This window comes from Fukomys damarensis, unplaced genomic scaffold (genome assembly GCF_012274545.1).
Source record: "Fukomys damarensis isolate Sample0158 unplaced genomic scaffold, DMR_v1.0_HiC HiC_scaffold_37, whole genome shotgun sequence".
In the NCBI taxonomy this organism is placed as follows: domain Eukaryota; kingdom Metazoa; phylum Chordata; class Mammalia; order Rodentia; family Bathyergidae; genus Fukomys; species Fukomys damarensis.
The window spans coordinates 3377973-3395625 of record NW_022900949.1 but is presented as its reverse complement, the minus strand read 5'-3'; the positions used below and the strand labels follow the sequence as shown (position 1 = coordinate 3395625).

The window sequence follows — 17653 nt, the reverse complement described above, 5'->3', positions numbered from 1 at the left end:
AGCCCGTGTCTCCGCGGCCGCTGTCTGCCCACCCCTTCCGGCTACCGCTGCGAGTGCAGCGCGGGCTTCGAGCTGGAGCCAGATGGCAAGAGCTGCGTGGGTGAGTCGGACGCGCGGGTGGGCGGGGCCTCCGGGTCTTCAGTTGTCCCTTCCGGGCCGCTGCCGAGGGGCTGCAGGCCAGGCTCGATCAGGACCTTGGAGAGCGCCCCGCCTCGCTCCCTGTGAGAGGGGCGGGCGCTTGTCCTGTAGCCTCTGGTGCCACCTTGTCTGAGATGATCTGCCTTACAGTCCCTTGTGTGGAAGTATTTTATCGTTTCTGTAGTTATTCGTAACAATTTTTTTAAAAGTCTCTTTATTGATGCAATATTCACATAGCTAATAAAATTAGCCAGCTTTGAAAGCCAGGCATGGTGGGGCACTCCTGGGTCCCCAGCACTCGGGAGGCTGAGGCGGGAGGATCGCGGCGAGTTTGAGGCCAGCTTGGGCTACCCATTGAGTTCAGAGCCAAGCTGGGGTACATAGTGAAGTCCCATCCCCCCAAAGCAACAAAATTAGGGTTTTTAGTATTTGCATACAGTTGTACAATCACCATTGCAAATTAAGTTTAAAATATCTCTGTTACCTCAAAGGTAAAGCCCATATCCGTCAGTCATTTGTAATCTGCCCTCCTCCCCCAGCCCTAGGCATGGGGCTGTGCACTTTCTATCCTTCTAGGTTTGCCTGTTCTGGACATTTTCTACCCGTGGAATCATGCACTAGGTGGCCTTTTATGCCTGGCCTCTTTCCCTGACCATGGTGTCCTTAAGGTCCGTTCACACTGGACTGTGTATCAGTGCTCCTCCTTTGTTCGTGGCTGAGTAATATTCCACCATATCACTGGAACACGTGCTGTGCTTACCCATTCATCCACGGATAGTTACTGGGGTTGTTTCCTCTCCATACTATTAGCGATATACAATAATGCTGTGAACATCTGCGTGCAACTTGTGTGTGGGCATTTCTTTATTCGCTCGTTTTGTCTCTGTAGGTGCCATCCTCTGATAGTTAACTGTTGCTACTTTGGCAAACTCAGTTCTCACCTGCCACCTTCCTTTAGATCCGACTTTTTTCATTAGCTTTCTTTTTTAAAAATTGAAGTGTGATCCACACAACAAGTGTAGTCATTTAAGTGAATAATTCCGTGGTACGTGATACTTTCCCGGTGCTATGCGATCACCACTGCTTCCACTTTCGTTCTTGGTTGGTTGGTGTTTTGAGACAAGGTCTCGCTGTGTAGTTCAGGCTGGCCTTGAACTCAGGGCAAGCCTCCTGAGTGTTGGGGTTATAGGTGTGCACCACCACACCCGGAAACTTCATGTATTTTAACAAGTTTCAGGGGGCTTTATTATTTTTTTTTTTTGTTTATTTATTTATTTATTTTCTGAGACAGGGTCTCACTATGTAGTTGAGACTGACCTGGAACTCACTACATAGCCCAGGCTGGTCTTGAACTCACAGTGATCCTCCTGCCTCAGTCTCCCGAGTGCTGGGATTACAGGTGTGAGCCACCACACTCGGCTTAGGGGACTCGGCTTAGGGGGCCCGGCTTAGGGGGCTTTATTTTTACTGCAGCAAACTATACACAAGATAAAGTGTATCATTTCCACGACGTGTAACGGAACAATTTGATGGAATTTGCTAGATTCCCAATATTGGGCAACCACTTCCTCCTCATTTATTTAATTCCACCCCCTCCCCAGTACTGAGGATCAAATCCAGGACCTTGTTCTGTCACTGAGCTATATCTTCCAACATTTTTTTAAAATTTTGCTTTTCAGACCAAGCCTTGCTAAGTTGCTCATGCCGGTCTTGAACTTGTGATCCTCCTGCCTCAGCCTCCCAATGGTAGCTGGGATTACAGGCGTGCACCCCCATGTCTGGCTTCATTTATTCAGTTTTTGCTACATTTAAAAAAACTGTGGCCAGGCATGGTGGCACACACTTGTAAATCCCAGCACTCCGGAGGCTGAGGCAGGAGGATCTCTGTGTTCGAGACCAGCCTGGCTACATAGTGAGCTGCAGGTCAGTCTCAACTACATAGTGAGACCCTGTCTCAAACTAACAAACAAATCTGTGGCAAAACACATGTGACAGAATCTTACAGTTTAGCCATTTTTAAATGAACAGTTGAATGGCAGTTAGGATATTTCTGGTCTTGTGCAGTTCCTACTTCACTTTTGTGACTTGTTGAACAAGTATTTGTGGAACATCCACTGAACGACAGGACCCCTGAGGCAGCTACCTGGCTGTGCCCCGGGGAGCTCCCTGGCCGCTTTCTGTAATCTGGGTTTCACATCTGCAGATTCAACTGGGCATGGATCAAATATATTCCAAAAATAAATTGTTATCCATGCAGTACATGCACAGGTTTTTCTCTTGTTCTGACTGGCTAGCAATCAGCACGGTAACTTGTTACATAACATTTACCTTGTTTGAGGTCTTCTAAGTCATCTACAGATGATTTAAAGCCTGGTTGCCCAGCACAGCGGCGCACACCTGTGATCCAAGCACTTGAGAGGCCGAGGCAGGAAGACCGCCTTGAGTTTGAGACCAACTTGGCTAGACAGAGAGACCCTGTCTCAAAAAAAAGAAAGAAATGTCTGTGGGAAGCAGAATTGTGTAGGCTCTGTACAAATATTACTCACAGAGTAATATTTATATAAGGTACTTGAGGATCTGCAGGTTTTGCTTTCTGAGGGTTCCAGGGACCTGTGCCCTCGAGATACTGAAAGATGGCTTTACAAGCAATCAGTCAGTCACCGTGGGGCCCGGCCCTGGCCCTGGGGTGGAGGAGGGGGCTGCCGCCTGGACCCAGCTTCCCTGGTGTCCCCAGACCAGAAGGAAGGTACTGCGCGCTCCGTGTGTCTGAACAGCGTCTGTATCATTGACAGAGACGGCAGCCTCACCTCTCTCTGCAATTCTGGCTTCCTGCTGGCACCCAGTGGCTGCCACTGCGTGGATGAGGCTGGCGCACGCCTGTGATCCCAGCACTCGGGAGGCTGAGGCAGGAGGAGCACAGCGAGTTCAAGACCAGCCTGGGCTACCTAGCGAGATTCTGTCTCCAAAAGCCAAAATAAATGAATAAGAAAAGGGTGGGGAGGAGAGAGGGAGAGAGGAGAGGAGCCGCCGGAAGGCGGGAGGGCTGGACACTGCAGGTTTAGGGCCCTGTGCCGAGCTGAGGCCCATCCCAGCGATTTCCCCCCAGACATCGACGGGCGCAAGATGCCAGGCATCTGCGGGAGCGACGGCTGCCACAACACCGAGGGGTCCTTCCACTGCCAGTGACCGGCCGGGCTGACCGTGGGCGCCCACGAGGGCGGCCTGTGCTTCTGGCCGTGGAGAGGGCGCCTGTGCCTGCCCCTTCCCATCCGCCTGCTGCCTCCCGGTGCCCGGTCAGCTGTGTCCTGCCAGGAACTCCGGTGACCCCGCCCCTGGTGTGTGCTTGGGGCCTGGCTGGCCTGGCTGAAGGCTTCTTTCCCCTAGGAGTTGCCCGCGGAGAAAGGGGTTTGCATCCTAGCCTGATGGGTGCCCCGGATCACGGAGATTTAGCAGAGTGCTGAGCCCCGGGGAGGTTTCTCTGATCCCGCTTGCTGGGCTCCCTGCCCCCTGCAGCTGAATTCGGGGCACCGTGTAGCAGCGGACTGGGCCCCTGCCGGCCACTGCCTCCAGGGTGGTGGGCTGCAGAGGGGCGTGTGGCTGGGAAGGGTATCCACTTGCTAGGGGTGCCAGAGCAGCTCGCTTCAGCCACGGAAATTGATTCTGCCCAAGTCTGGAGGCTGGAAGTCTGAGATCAAGGTGTAGACAGAACTCGCTAAGTTGCTCAATTGCCCAAGCTGGGCTGGAATTTGAGATCTTCCTGCCTCAGCCTCCTTGACTGCTGGGATCACACATGTGCAGCACCACATCCTGCTGGGCTGCTTGCTTGATTTTGAGGTCCCTGAGGGAGAATCTGTTCTAGGCTTCTTTTCGCCTCGCTTCTCGTGGTTTGATGTTGATCCTTGGCAGTGCATGGCTTATAGAAGTCTCTTCCTGTCTCTCTTGCCTTCACACTGACCCTGTGTGTGTGTGTGTGGTGTGTGACTCTCCCACTCACAAGGACAGCGGTCCTTTTTATTATCCCTCACCCTAATGCCCTCATGGTACCTTGGTTATCTGTCTCCCAGTAATGCCACAATTCTGCGGACCTCGGTGTAAAACATCAGCTGCGGAGGACGTGATGCACCTGCAGCAGACAGAGGTGGTGGGGTAGAGAGAGCTCTGCTTCGTGTTCACTGCCTTCTGTCCAGAGACCTGTGTTCTGTTGTGCCCCCTCCGCGATACCCCACGGGGACCCCCAAGGCCTCACCGGGGACAGCGGGTCCCTGCTGATCAGTAGCCCACAGGTCTCAGGCCAGGGGTCTTTGCCATGAAGTTGAAACTTGGGAAAGGAAATTCCCTGTGTGGTGTCTCCGGTCACTTGTTGGCTAGTTGTGCTGGGGAGGCTCCAGGTGGGGAACAGAACCACCCTCTCCACTGTGGGTGGAGTGGAGACTGGTGCAGCCACTCTGGAAATCAGCGTGGAGATTCTTCAAAAAAAACCCAAAAGCTACAAATTCCATTTGACCCAGGTATTCTGCTTCTAGGGTGTCTTCCCGAAAGAGTTAAAGTCCTCATATCACAAGGATCTGTGCGCACCCGTGTTTACAACAGCAGATAATAGCGAAATATGGGGAGCAGCCCAGGTGTCCATCAATAGACGAATAGATAAAGAAGCTAAGGTATTTACACACAGTGGAGTACTACTCTGCCGTAAAGAATGATAAGCTTGGGTCATCTGTAGGAAAGTGGATGCATCTCAAGACCTTAATGTTAAGCGCAATAAATGAGATCCACGAGTGCATGGTTTCTCTTATATGAGAAACACAACTTATAAATATAGAGCAGAATAATAGACACATGATGGGAAGTAGAGAGACAGGTCTTTTTCAAAAGGGAAGAGGATCAAGATGGAGGAAGAGGAGAGCCGAAGAGAAAAGGCACTAGCGTGTGCCAACTCTGCCCAAGGAATACGAACGTTATATCCTAATAAAGAAATCCACACACCCATCTATGTCTTCCTGACACAGCCTTTTTGCCTGAGCAGAAATTAAAAGACCTGGCATAGCGTTAGATTTTCCACCAACTGCTAGGCAACTGGGACAGGCCGGACGCCTGACTCCCCTGTGCTAGGCCCAGGCTGCCCAGGTTCGAATCCTCGTCTTATTATCTATTGCCCGGATCACTTAGAGCAAGTTGCTTTCTCTCTACCTCTGATTCTTTGTGAAGCCCGGGGGTGGTGCTGGGATCCATGTCGCGGGGGAGGTGAGGGTCCAGCGAGTAGTCGGGGGCCGGCAGGCACTGCCTTGGTGACACGGGAGGCAGGCAGGAGGCTGTGGCTGGGGACCGCCTGTGATTGCTACGGTTGCTGTAGGAAAACACAGCGGTTGGCACAGAAGAGGAAGCACCTGTGATGTTAGTGATCGTGATTGCTCTTATGGTCGCCCTGGGCACCTGTGAGCACTGGGTTCCAAAATCCCTGTGATGCCAGGACCTGGCTGTCCCCACCCCTTATATGCAGTGGCATGGTGTTTTCGTAGGAGCTGCACCCATCCTGCCATCGACTTTAGATCAGCTCTAGACGACTCATGGTACCCGACACGGTGGAAGCGCTGTGTAAATAGTTGTGCTACTGTATCGTCTGGGGGATCATGACAAGAAAGATGCCTGCGAATGTTCATTAGGGTGTAACCTGGGGGCGGATGTTCTCCATCCCCGATTGGTTGAATTCCCGGGTGTGCTGCCCCTGGATAGGAGAGCCGACTGTCTTTATATCGTGGGCTGCCGTCCAAATCCCCGCAGGTTCCAGACTGGGACAGCTCCCTCACCCGCCCGGGGACACTCGGCCAACACTACAGAGGTGCGGGTGCGGAAGCCAGGGCTGCAGCAGCGCGGCCCCCGGCAGCTGGGAGTGGTGTGGCCCGCGTGTCAGCCGTGCGAGGCCGAGAGCCTGGTGTAGGGAGAAACGAGGCGGGGTCTGGCCTGGACCCCCTGCCCTGGGAGTGGCACCGGCTTTCGGAGGCTCCCGGAAAGCCAGGGCCGCTGCTGTCTGTCCTCCTGCTGCAGACATCAACGAGTGCGCCCTGGACCCCGAGGCCTGCACCAACGGTGTGTGCGCGAACCTTCCCGGCGGCTACCGGTGCGTCTGCAACCTGGGCTACAAAGCAGGCGCCGCGGGCACGGACTGCAACGGTGAGCGTGCGGGGGGTGCTCGGGGAGCGCTGCGTATAGTGCGCGCGTGTACGCACAGAGCCATGCAGCGCAGCGTGCACAGGTACGTATGCTTGTGTTGCGCACCCAGACACGCCACACGGTGTGTACCCGCAGATGCGCACACAGGGGCATGCATGCTGCATTGCTGAGCACACAGACATGTCACGCGTGCTGTGCGGCCTGGCTTCTGTCCTCTGCAGTTTGCTCTCGTCCCCCGCTGCTCCCTTGAGGCTCATCTTGTACGCTGAGCTCTCAGGGGACCCTCACATCGGTGTCCACGCCCAGGGTTTAGAAGAGGAATTGTGTGTCTGGCCTGAGTCCCCTGGGCAGTGAGGACGGAACCGTTCTGACCGCTGGCTGGTCCTTAACCCCAGTTCCTGACACACGGCGACTGAGGGCCCACGGTTTGTGGACGCTTCAGTACGTAGTCAGCCGGCTTCAAGACAGGGTGGCGTGGCAGAGGGGCCTGGAGGAGGAAAACAGTCCATGGCAGGGGAGGGCAGGCGGGAGGCAGCAGAGCTGTAGAGCAGCAGGCAGCGGAGCAGCAGCAGCAGCAGCAGCAAGCCTTCCTCTCCGTCCTCCCTGTACCAAGGTGGGTTCCCCTCAATGCCAGCATCACACGCCCTAGATCCAGCTGCCTCTGAAAAGCCCTACCTGTGAGCACACAGAGCTTCGGGGGGCGTCTGGATGCAAGCCATAGCACTAGCAGGTGGCAGTGAGGTTGTGGGAAGCTCCAGAGGCCTGGATTTGCAGTGGGGAGCTGGAGTCAGGTGCAGATCTGTAAGACTGAGCCCTTAAACCAGGTGTGGCGGTGCACACTGATAATCGCAGCACTCGGGAGGCTGAGGCAGAAGGATCGCTGCAAGTTCAAGGCCAGCCTGGACTACACAGTGAGACCCTGTCTCAGAAAAACAAAACAGGTGGGCCAGGGATGTAGCTCAGTGGTGCTCCGCCTGCCTGGCAAGACCAGGGCTCAGTTCGATCCGTGGTACTGCCAAAAAACAAAAACCAGGGACTGGGGATTTAGCTCAGTGGTTCGGTGGTCTGCCTGGCGAGCGCAAGGACCCCGGTTCAATCCCTGGTACGAAAAACAAAATAAAAACCAAAAAAGCCCTGAGCCCCTTAACTCCTTAACTTGAGGGATCTGATTTTAACTCCGGGTCGCCAGTGTCAGAATTGAATTAAAGGGTCCCACTGCTATGGAAGAAATAAGCAGTATGGAAACAAACAAGCAAAACAAACAAGAAAGCCATGTCTGGTTACTGAGGTGTTCTGAACAGTGGGGCGTGACAATAAGAGAAGCCGCTTGGTTTCTTCCCGCCTCTGACGCTGCACACACGCACACGGCTAGTGGACACGCTTTCTCTTCTGTTAGCCAAAGCTTGTGCGTCATGATCCGTTCCCCATGGGGAGTGGGCGCGTGGACATAACGCGCCTTCGTGCTGTTTTATGTGCTTCTCCTCCACCTCTTGGCCGGCCCCCTTGTTTGCAAAACGTCTCCACCCCTCCTTGCACGTCGCCGTATGCACCTTCTCTCCTGCGCTCTCTGCTCGCGCCTGTGCATCGCGGGTGGGTACAGTGGTCTCCCCGAAGAGGGGGCCCCGGCCGGATGGGCCTCAGCACCCAGCGGGCTCTGTCTGTCCCCACAGACATCGACGAGTGTGTGTCCAACCCGTGCATGAGCGGTGTGTGCCGGAACCTGGCGGGCTCCTACGCATGCGAATGTGGCCCCGGCAGCCAGCTGGGGACCCCTGGAGCCGTGTGCGTAGGTGAGCGGGGTTGTGGAGGCCGGGAGCCTGCGGACCAGAGCGCAGGTGTGAGCAGGGCAGGTGAGACAGGTGACCCTCCCCACTTGTCCCCAGACAGCACCAAGGGGACCTGCTGGCTGCAGATCCAGGACGGGCACTGTGAAGTGAAGCTTCAGGGAACCTCTCTGCGGTCTGAGTGCTGCGCCACCCTGGGGGCCGCCTGGGGGAGCCCCTGTGAGCGCTGCGACCTGGGTAAGGCCTTCCGGGGCCTTTCCACGCCTGGGCCATGGGCATGGCTGGGAGGGGCACCTGCCCGGCGCTGGCTGTGGACAGTGAGCTCTCTCCACCCCACTCTCCCAACTGCAGACCCCGAGTGTGCACATGGCTTTGCCCGCGTGAACGTCACCTGCGAAGGTAACTCCCCGCCCCCCTCTCTAGCTCCCAACCCCATGCACACAGGGCCAGGTGCGCCTAATGCGCGGGCTGCTCACTAGCGATTGTCCAGTCTGAGTGGGCCGTGGTGGTGGTGCGCGCCTGTCATCCCAGCCCTCGGGAGGCTGAGGCAGGAGGATCGCCTGGGTTACACAGTGAGTTCAAGGCCAGCCTGGGCCACATAGTGAGATGCTGTCTTAAAGAAAACAACAGATAAACAAAAGGGTTCCCCAGGCTTCTGGGGATCCCGCAGGGCCCCCGCCAAGGTCCCCTTTCTGTCCCCCCCAAGGTCATCTAGGGCTCCCCAGGGGGATGGCTGGTAGTGCCACCCCTCCCTCTTCTCTCCTGACGCCTGTCCCCAGATGTGAACGAGTGCGAGGCCTTCCCGGGCATCTGTCAGAGTGGGCGCTGCACCAACACTGCGGGTTCCTTCCACTGCGAGTGCCCCCCGGGCCTGGTGCTGGACGCCTCGGGCCGGCTGTGTACAGGTGAGTCAGTCGTGGGCCTTTCCTTCCTGGCCCCCATCCTGGGACAGGAAGGGCTTTTATCCAGCCCCTGATGTTTGGTTTTGTTGTGTGTCCCCCTGGTTGCTCCTGGAGAATTAACCATTTTCTTTCTGAGGCTCATGGCAACTGCCAATCTCAGGAGATCTTATTTACCGTGCTGGTTTAGCATTCCCTTGCTGTTTTTGTTTTGCTTTGCTTTTGTGCTACTGAGGAATGAACCCAGGGCCTTCATGCTGAGCTACATCCTCAGCCCTCTTTATTTTTCAATTTTGAAACAAGGTCCTGTTAAGTCACTGAGTTGCCCAGTCTCGGCTTGAACTTGTGATCCTCCTGCTTCAGCCTCCCAGAGAGCTGGGATTATAGACATGCGCCACTAGGCCCCACTAGAGAGAGTAAATGTTGCCTCCACAGGCCACAGCATCCCTGAGGCAACCATTCAACACTAGCTCCAAAGCAGCCACAGATGGTATATAGACAGACGAGTGAACATGACTGTGTGCCAGTAAAACTTTATTTACAAAAACACACCTGTAATCCCAGCACTCAGGAAGCTGAGGCAGGAGGGTCTCTTTTGAGTTTGAGTCCAGCCTGGGCTGCACAGAGAGATCCTGTCTCAAAACAATAAAAACAAATCAAAACGTGAGCAGCCAACTTGAGGCTGTGACTGGCTGACGTGTGCCTGAGCCTCTCATCCTTGGTGTGGGGGGAGCACAGACTGTTCTGAGGGTTATGGGTGAAATACCTGTCCCTAGAGTCAGGTGGCAGGGTTTGATCCCAGCTCTAGCCCTGGGAGCTGTGCTACCCTGGGCAGTTTCCTAGCCTGTGAAATGGCTAAAATGATAATAGGGTTTTCCTCTCTGCTTTTGGGTTTTTTTTTTGTTGTTGTTCCTTCCCTCCTTCCCTTTTTTCTTTCTCTTTTCCTGCTGCTGGAGACCAGACCCCATGCCTCCCACACATCAGGCAAAAGCTCACTACTGAGCTCCACCCGCAGCCCCCTTCTCAGTTTTATTTGGAGCCTTAAGTGGATTGAGGAACTCAGAACAGTACCCAGTACTTAGTAAGCACCCAGGCAGTGAAGTCACTGTGGGGTGCCGTGAAATCTGGGCCCGAGGTGGTCACCCCTTTGCCCTCTTCCCACCCCTTGCCTGCGTGGTCCCACACGTCTCGCCTGCCCACGTGTGGCAGGGACAGGACTGTGGGCTCCCTCCGCAGATGTGAACAAGTGCAGGGCGTCCCCGGGCTCTGCAGCCACAGTGCCTGTGTCAGCACCGCGGGCAGCTTCGAGTGCCTGCGCTTCTGCCGCTGCTGCCGGGAGCTGCATGGGTGAGGGGCCGCGGGGCGAGGACGTGGGTGTCCAGAGGGGCACGGGGACTCCACTGTGCACATGAGAGGCAGGGGCGGGCGTGGGGCAGAGCTGCAGTGAGCAGGGCACCAGGGGCGTCGCCTGGGGTGAGAAGCCTTGTGGGTGGGTGTGGTCTCCCAGGGTCCTGGGAGCACTGCCGCTGCCCTGTAACAGGGCCGGTGTAGACTTTGTTTCTCCTTGGATAGCCACTTCCTGTGCATCTGCAGAACTAGCAGCACTGCAGGGGCGTTGGGCCCGGTGCAGTGGGCCAGGCCTGTCATTGCGGCACATTGGGAGGCTGAGGCAGGAGGATCTTTGCAAATTCAAGTCTCACTTGGGCAACTTAGAGAGACCTTGCCGCAAAGTAATAGATAAAACGGGGGCTGGGGATATAGCTCAATAGTAGAGCACCTGTGGGTTTGAACCTCAGTACGAGCTCCTCAAAAGGAATGACATGTTGGTTGTTTTTTAAGCTCACAGAGAAACAGATTTATTAAAATAAATCCCCCAAAGAAACGCAAAAGGACCACATGATTAATGCAAAAGTGCACCTGGAGGAGGTGCCCATTCTGGGGAACTTGGGGGCATCACTGAGAGAACTGAGGGGACTAAAAGGCAACGCGTGCAAAGGTCCTGGGGTATCCCTGAGGAGAGGGAGAAGTGTGTGGCTGGTGTGCAAGGAGGGGATGGGTGGGTGGTGAGGCTGCCAGATAGTGCTGAGCCTCAGGCTCCTCACATGCTCTCAGGGGAAGGGGAGGCTTCTCAGGGTGTCCTTCGGTGACCTAGGAGCGCCAGTCCCAATTCTGCGAAGCTCCTCCAAGCCCTGAGCCCCCAGGCTGTGCCTTCTGTAGCCTGGGTGATGATGGGGCAGGGATGGGGCCGGGGGAGCCCCCAGGCACCGAGAGCCTAGAGGGCCGGGGTCTTCAGCTGCTGTCCTTTCATGTGACCAGACGTGGTTGAGTGTACAGGGGAACCGCTGCTGGGGGGGGCACCTGCACCAACACGGATGGGAGCTGTGAGTGCCTGTGCCCCCCAGACGTGCACCGACGGCCAAGGGCACTACCCGTGAGGGTGAGCGTGTTTGTGTGTGTGTGTCTGAATGTTGGGTGAGTGTTTGTGGCTGAGGATGAGCCTATGTGCGTATGTATTCGTGTGTGTGCTCACATATACAAGGTGGTGGGCGTATGTGTGTCTGTGAGTGTGCAAGCTTTAAAACATTCGTGTGAGCGGCTGCATGTATGAGTGGTGGGAGTGTGCCTTTGTGTATGTGTGTGTGCCTGGGAGTGTGTGCTTGTGTGTACGCACACAACGTAACGTGTGTACGTTAAGCGATACAAAGACCAGTGGGTTTGTGAGGGTGTGAGTGTGTCCACCCAGGAGCGAGCGTTTGCACGGGAGTGGGCGTGTGGTGGGCGTGTGCCTCTCTGAGCAGATAAGAGGGCCTGGGTGTGCACCTGAGTGTGCGTGTGCCCGTGGAGAGCGGGTGAGCCTGCCTGTGAGTGGGTGCTTTGTGTCTGAGTCTGGGTGTGCAAGAGGGTTGTGCGTTTGGGTGCTGGTGTGTTTGCACGTGTGGGCGTGAGGTGCATTTCGGAGAGTGCACAGGGTAAGCGTACACCTGGGTGAAGGAGCGTGCTCACACGAGGATGAGGCTGTGTGTGCCGCCAAGGGTGTGGTTGGGTGTGCATGGGTGTGAGGTGTGTGACCGAGCAGACACTGCAGCGTGAGCTCACTGGTGTGCCCGTGTGTCTCACGGTCACGAAGGCGGCGGGTGGGGTACGGCCTCCCTCCCCAGGTCCCTTAGCCGCCGTGCGCCCCCGCAGACGTGGACGAGTGTGTCCTGAGCGGCAGCCTGCGCCCCACCTTGCGGTGCTCCTGTCGTGCCCGCTTCCGGAGCGCGCCTGACCGCTGGGTCTGCGTGGGGGAGACAGCGCCCCCTGCCGGCGCTCCTCCCGCCGGCCGCGCAGCCCACTCGTGTACTTCTGCAGACACCGACGAATGTCAAGTCCGGAACGGTGGCTGCGCAGTGCGCTGCGTTAACACCGAGGGCAGCTTCCAGTGCGCCTGCGGGCAGGGCTACTCGCTGCTGGCGGACGGGAGGACCTGCAGGGGTGGGTGCGGGACCTCCTCCCTCCCTGGGATGCGGGTGAGAGCTGGACCCCGACCCGGCCCAAGGCTGAGGTAGCACAGAGCTGGGCGGAGCCAGCCAGACCCTAGCATCCTCCCCCGCCCTGTGGGAAGGGCCCCAGGGCTCCTCTCCCCACGTCCTTGTACGCCTGCAGCCCCTCCGTCCCTGCTCCCCCAGACGTTGACGAGTGTGAAGAGAGCCCGGACCTCTGCGGCCAGGGGCAGTGCGCTAACGTGCCGGGAGGTCAGCGCTGCCTGTGCCACGACGGCTTCACAGCTGCGCTGGACATGCAGACGTGTGTTGGTGAGAGGCTGGGACTGCAGGGCCGGAGGCGGCATCAGAGCCCCACACCCTCCCCAAGAGGCACAGGCGTGCGAGCCCGGGTGGTCTGGCCAGGGGCCTTCGGTGCCCGGGGCCCACTCTGCAAGCCCGGGGGTCCCTCTCCCAGAAGCAGAGGCACCTGCAGGCCAGGCGTGGTGGCGCACACCTATAATCCCAGCACAGAGGCTGGAGGATCGCTGCAAGTTCAAGTCAGCGAGACCTTGTCTCAGAAAACCAGAAGCAGAGCTGGGGATTTAGCTCAGTGGTTCTGCTGCTTGCCTTGAAAGTGCAAGGTCCTGAGTTCGATTGCCAGTACCGAAACCAAAACAAAACAAAAGTGAAGCCTCCCAACCTGGTTCTGTATGCCGTTTCCTGGGTACCCAACACTTAGCGTCATGCCCAGTTCCAAGATCACTAAAAGGAAGTGCATGTTTGGGGAGGGCTTGTTTCTGTTGTTGGGGTTTTTTTGGTTTTGTTTTTGCAGAGGGCAAACAAGGCGAGAAAGACTCAGAACTGTGTTCTTTGAGCCTTTTGGGGTTTTGTTTTGTTTGTTTCTTTTCCTTTTCTTGCTCTTCTTCTGATTTTGATTTGTGCGATATTGGGGACTGAACCCAGGGCCTTCACAATGAGCTACATCACCAGCCCCTCTTTAATTCTAAGACAGGGTCTTGCTAAGTTCTTAAATTGACCAGGCGGGGCTTAAGCTTGCCATCCTCCTGCCTCAGCCTCCCAGAACACTGAGGTTAATAGGGGTGCACATCAAGGCGTGGCTTCTGAGCCTCCTTCGAGGAACCTCCCAGTGCCTGTCCTTGCTCACCCAAGGGTGGTGCTTGGGCCTGGGGAGTAGTTGTGCACTGGATACCCTATCAGAGCAGAGGGGAAGTGAGGATCAGGAAGTTCCAGGAAGTAACACTGTAATTTGTGCAAGTATAGCCCCTGCAACCATGCAACTCCCCCTGTAACAATGGAACTCCTGTAACCTCTGCATCTCTTGTAACTATGTAGTGTGTCTCCTGTAACAATGTAGCTCCTGACCAACAAGCCGTCCCACATAGGAAAGCTTGAGAGTTCCAGGCGGCAGGAGTCTCAAGGAGCTCCGGAAGGGGCCTGAGAACAGATAGGCGGTGTTGCAAGCTCCACTCACCCGTTACAGATCCACAGTGACAGAGACTGAAAAGTCCAGCAGCGAGAAAATGGGTCTGTGGGACTCATTCCCTAAATCCATTCAACCATGCCGCACTCCTGGGAATGCCTGACTGGTGTGTTTCACGACACACGTGCTGCGAAATGCTCCCGAAACGCTCGCAGGGCAATCTTGACAGAGCTCCCCCAGGGTGGGGGACCAAGTGACAGGCCCCTCAGGAACGCTGGTGGGCTCCCCCACCCTCACCCCGGCACCGGTCCTCAGGCCTCATCGCGTCTCCACAGATGTGAACGAGTGTGTCCTGAACCCCCACATCTGTCTCCATGGCAACTGCAAGAACACACAGGGATCGTTTGTCTGCCACTGCCAGCCGGGCTATGCCATCAGGAAGGGGGCCACGGGCTGCTCCGGTGAGGGAAGGAAGTGAGCAGTCAGTGATACCGGCAGGAGGGACCCTGGGGGGCAGCGTGGAGATCATTGGAATTGTCCCTTGGGGACTGTCCCCATGCCTCAGCGCAGAGCATGGTCAGAACTTATCCTTACAGATCCCCACTAATAAGATCTCCAGGGAATGAAGTGTCCCTGGGGCTCCCCTTAAACAGTTCAGCGGAGAGAGTTTCCATAAGCCCAGCCGCTGTGTTCCCGGAGCAGACAAGCCCAGTGGATTTGGCGGGGAGGTTGAGACAGGGTCTCAGCTATGTAGTGCAGGCTGGCCTCCAGTTTGAGGTGATCCTCCTGCCTCAGCCTCCTGAGTGCTGGGATTACAGGTGTGCACCACCACGCCCGGCTGAGACATTTACTTTTAATGCTTATGCTGAGTCTCTCCAGCTGCCACTTCAGCCCATTTCTGGAGGCGGCAGGGAGTCATGCCTGTTGGTTGGGGGTTCTCTTCTCAGGCTCTGGGTGAAGATGGCAAGAGGAGGCTTCCTGGGTCCGTTCTCACTGCTGCTACAATGCCGAGCGCCCCCTGCTGGGATGGCCCCATCACTGCTCCCTCTCCCCTCAGATGTAGACGAATGTGAGCTCGGGAGACACAACTGTGACGACCACGCCTCCTGCCTCAACGTCCCCGGGAGTCTCAGCTGCAGGTGCCAGCCAGGCTGGGTAGGGGACGGCTTCAAGTGCCAGGGTGAGCGCCTGGGGCAGGGAGTCCCGGCAAAGCAGAAGGAAGAGGGCAAGGTGGGCGTGGCGGGTGCTGGGTGTCTGTGGCCGTCCCGCACCCCGCGATGCTCACTGCAGGCGCTCAGGGCTCTGTCTGCCCCAGACCTGGATGAATGCGCGGCTCAGGGGCATCGCTGCAGCCCGAGAGCCGACTGCCTCAACGTCCCCGGCTCCTACCGCTGCGCCTGTCGGCAGGGATTTGCTGGGGATGGCGTCTCCTGTGAAGGTAAGGGAGGGGCAGGAGGATCAGGCGCAGGGCCAGTTTCATCCACAGATCACTGCAGGAGCCAAGAGACCATACTTGTAGTCCATGGGCTGCCCTCTGCCCACTTACGGGTCTCAGGCAGCGCCTCCTCCCTTAGAGTTTATTTATTTTTTGGTACTGGCATTGAACCCAGGACCTCCACCCTGAGCCACATCTCCACCCTTCTTTTATTCTCTGAGATAGGGTCATGCAGGGTTGTCCAGGCTGGGCTCACACTTGAGATCCTCCTGCCTCAGCCTCTTAGAGTGCTGAGATGACAGGTGTGTGATACTACCCCCAGCTCTCTGGACTCTTTTTTTGGTGTTTTGAGACAGGGTCTCACTATGTAGTTGAGACTGACCTGGAACGCACTATTCAGCCCAGGCTAGTCTCAAACTCACAGTGATCCTCCTGCCTCAGCCTCCTGAGTGCTGGGATGACAGGCGTGCGCCACCACGCCCGGCTCGCTGGACTCTTAAGTGCCCAGGACCCTTGCTTACTTCCTGGCTGCCCGCCACACCTTGTCCCGAGTGACCAAGTCCCCTCTGCCCCATTGGCTGTAGTCCCGTGTCTACAGCCACCTTTCACACTCCAGGCCCTGTCTTGGTCTTCTGCACCCCCACCCCGGGGCCCGTATCCCTAGGGCTCCTCGCCTGGGTCCCTCAGTGACTGTAGAGGGCACCGGTCACCAGGACCTCCTCCGACCCCTCAGACAGAGACGAATGTGCCGAGGACATGGCCCTGTGTGAGAACGGGCAGTGCCTCAATGTCCCTGGCGGGTACCACTGCAAGTGCGAGATGGGCTTCAGCCCCACGGAAGACCACAGGGGATGCCTGGGTGAGGCCCCGGCCAAGATGAGGGGACAAAGCAGGAGGGTCCTTGGAGCTCGCTGCGGGCAGGGCGTGCTGAACTGGGTTCCTGCAGATGTGGACGAGTGCGCCCTGGGGAACCTGTGCGCCTTCGGGAGCTGTGAAAACCTGCCCGGTCTGTTCCGCTGCGCATGTGCGGATGGCTACGAGCTGGACCCCGGGGGCGGCAACTGCACTGGTGAGCCGGGCGCGGCTCGCGGAGCTGCCCGCTAGGTTGCCCTCTTCCCATTTTCTGAATGATGAGCTTCCTTCCTTCCCAGCTGCCAAAATGACCTCCCATCTGTGTGTTTAAAAACAAAACAAACAGAAAAAAGCAGTGAGCAGGGCCGGGGAGTTAGCACAGTGGTGTCGCCGCCACCACCTGCCTGGCAAGTACAAGGTCCTGAGTTCGATCCCCGGTACCAAAACAAAACAGTGAGCAGAAGTTACTAAAGGTGTCGTCACTCAGCGGTAGAGCACTTGCTAGGCTCAGGCCAGGTCCTGGGTTTGATCCCAGCCCTGCAAAATAATAATGTAAATCAATGAGTAATGAGCAGAGCTGGCTGCAGTGGCACAGACCTGTAATCTCAGCTACTTGGGAGGCTGAGGCAGGAGGATTTCAAGTTCGAGGCCAGCCTGAGCCATTTAGAGAGACCTTGTCTCCAAAAAGAAAAGGAAGGAAGGCAGGCAGGCAGAAATTAATTTTTGGCATTGTAAGCCATACAGTCTCTGTGGCCCATGGCTCAGCCCAGCCAGTGTGACTGGAAAGCAGTGCTGTGTGAATAATAGGCCCTGTGCCAATAAAACTTTATTGACACAAGCAGTGGTGTTGGCTGAGTGGAACCTGGGCAGGGAGTTTTCAAGGGGAAACCTCTATGCCTGCGGATCCGAGCAGGGCAGGGAGGAGTCAGACAGGCTGAGGCAGATTCCAGAGGCTCCATCCCTCCAGTCTTTTCCCCGGGGAAGGACGCGGTCTTTTAAATTTAATTAATTTTATATTGACTTTGTGGTACTAGGGTTTGAACTCAGGGCTTTTGCACTGAGCTATATCCCCAGCCCTTTTTGAATGTTTTATTTTGGGACAGGAATCCCTGAGTCTCTAGATTACCTAGGCTGGGCTAGAATTCACGATCCTCCCGCCTCAGCCTCTCAGATCACAGGCATGCATCCCCGTGCCTGGCCAGGACAGCCTTGTCCTGCAGTCCAAGCACCCAATAGTGGACCCCCGGAAAGGCCGTGGCTTCCCGAGCGGCACTGGGAGCGGAGCGGGTGGAGGAGGCTCCCGATGCCCACTGCACCTGCGTCCCACAGATGTGAACGAGTGCGCAGACCCGGTGAACTGTGTGAACGGCCTCTGTGTCAACACCCCGGGCGGCTACCTCTGCAGCTGCCCCCAGGACTTCGAGCTGAACCCCAGCGGGGTGGGCTGCGTGGGTGAGTCCGCGCTTGGCCCA

The 17653-nt window shown here is 56.7% G+C and overlaps 1 protein-coding gene across 1 annotated transcript in view; it reads left to right on the top strand.

The window, feature by feature from the left end:
- Fbn3 (fibrillin 3) overlaps positions 1–17653 on the top strand; it is a 57219-nt gene that overhangs the window by 7663 nt on the left and 31903 nt on the right. Inside the window, exons 7-19 of the mRNA XM_033759401.1 lie at positions 6181–6306; positions 7977–8096; positions 8190–8327; positions 8442–8489; positions 8870–8995; positions 12341–12463; positions 12658–12783; positions 14230–14355; positions 14952–15074; positions 15210–15332; positions 16063–16188; positions 16276–16398; positions 17511–17633. Of these exons, the coding sequence (XP_033615292.1) occupies positions 6181–6306; positions 7977–8096; positions 8190–8327; positions 8442–8489; positions 8870–8995; positions 12341–12463; positions 12658–12783; positions 14230–14355; positions 14952–15074; positions 15210–15332; positions 16063–16188; positions 16276–16398; positions 17511–17633 (1551 nt within the window). The remainder of the gene's footprint in view (positions 1–6180; positions 6307–7976; positions 8097–8189; positions 8328–8441; positions 8490–8869; positions 8996–12340; positions 12464–12657; positions 12784–14229; positions 14356–14951; positions 15075–15209; positions 15333–16062; positions 16189–16275; positions 16399–17510; positions 17634–17653) is intronic.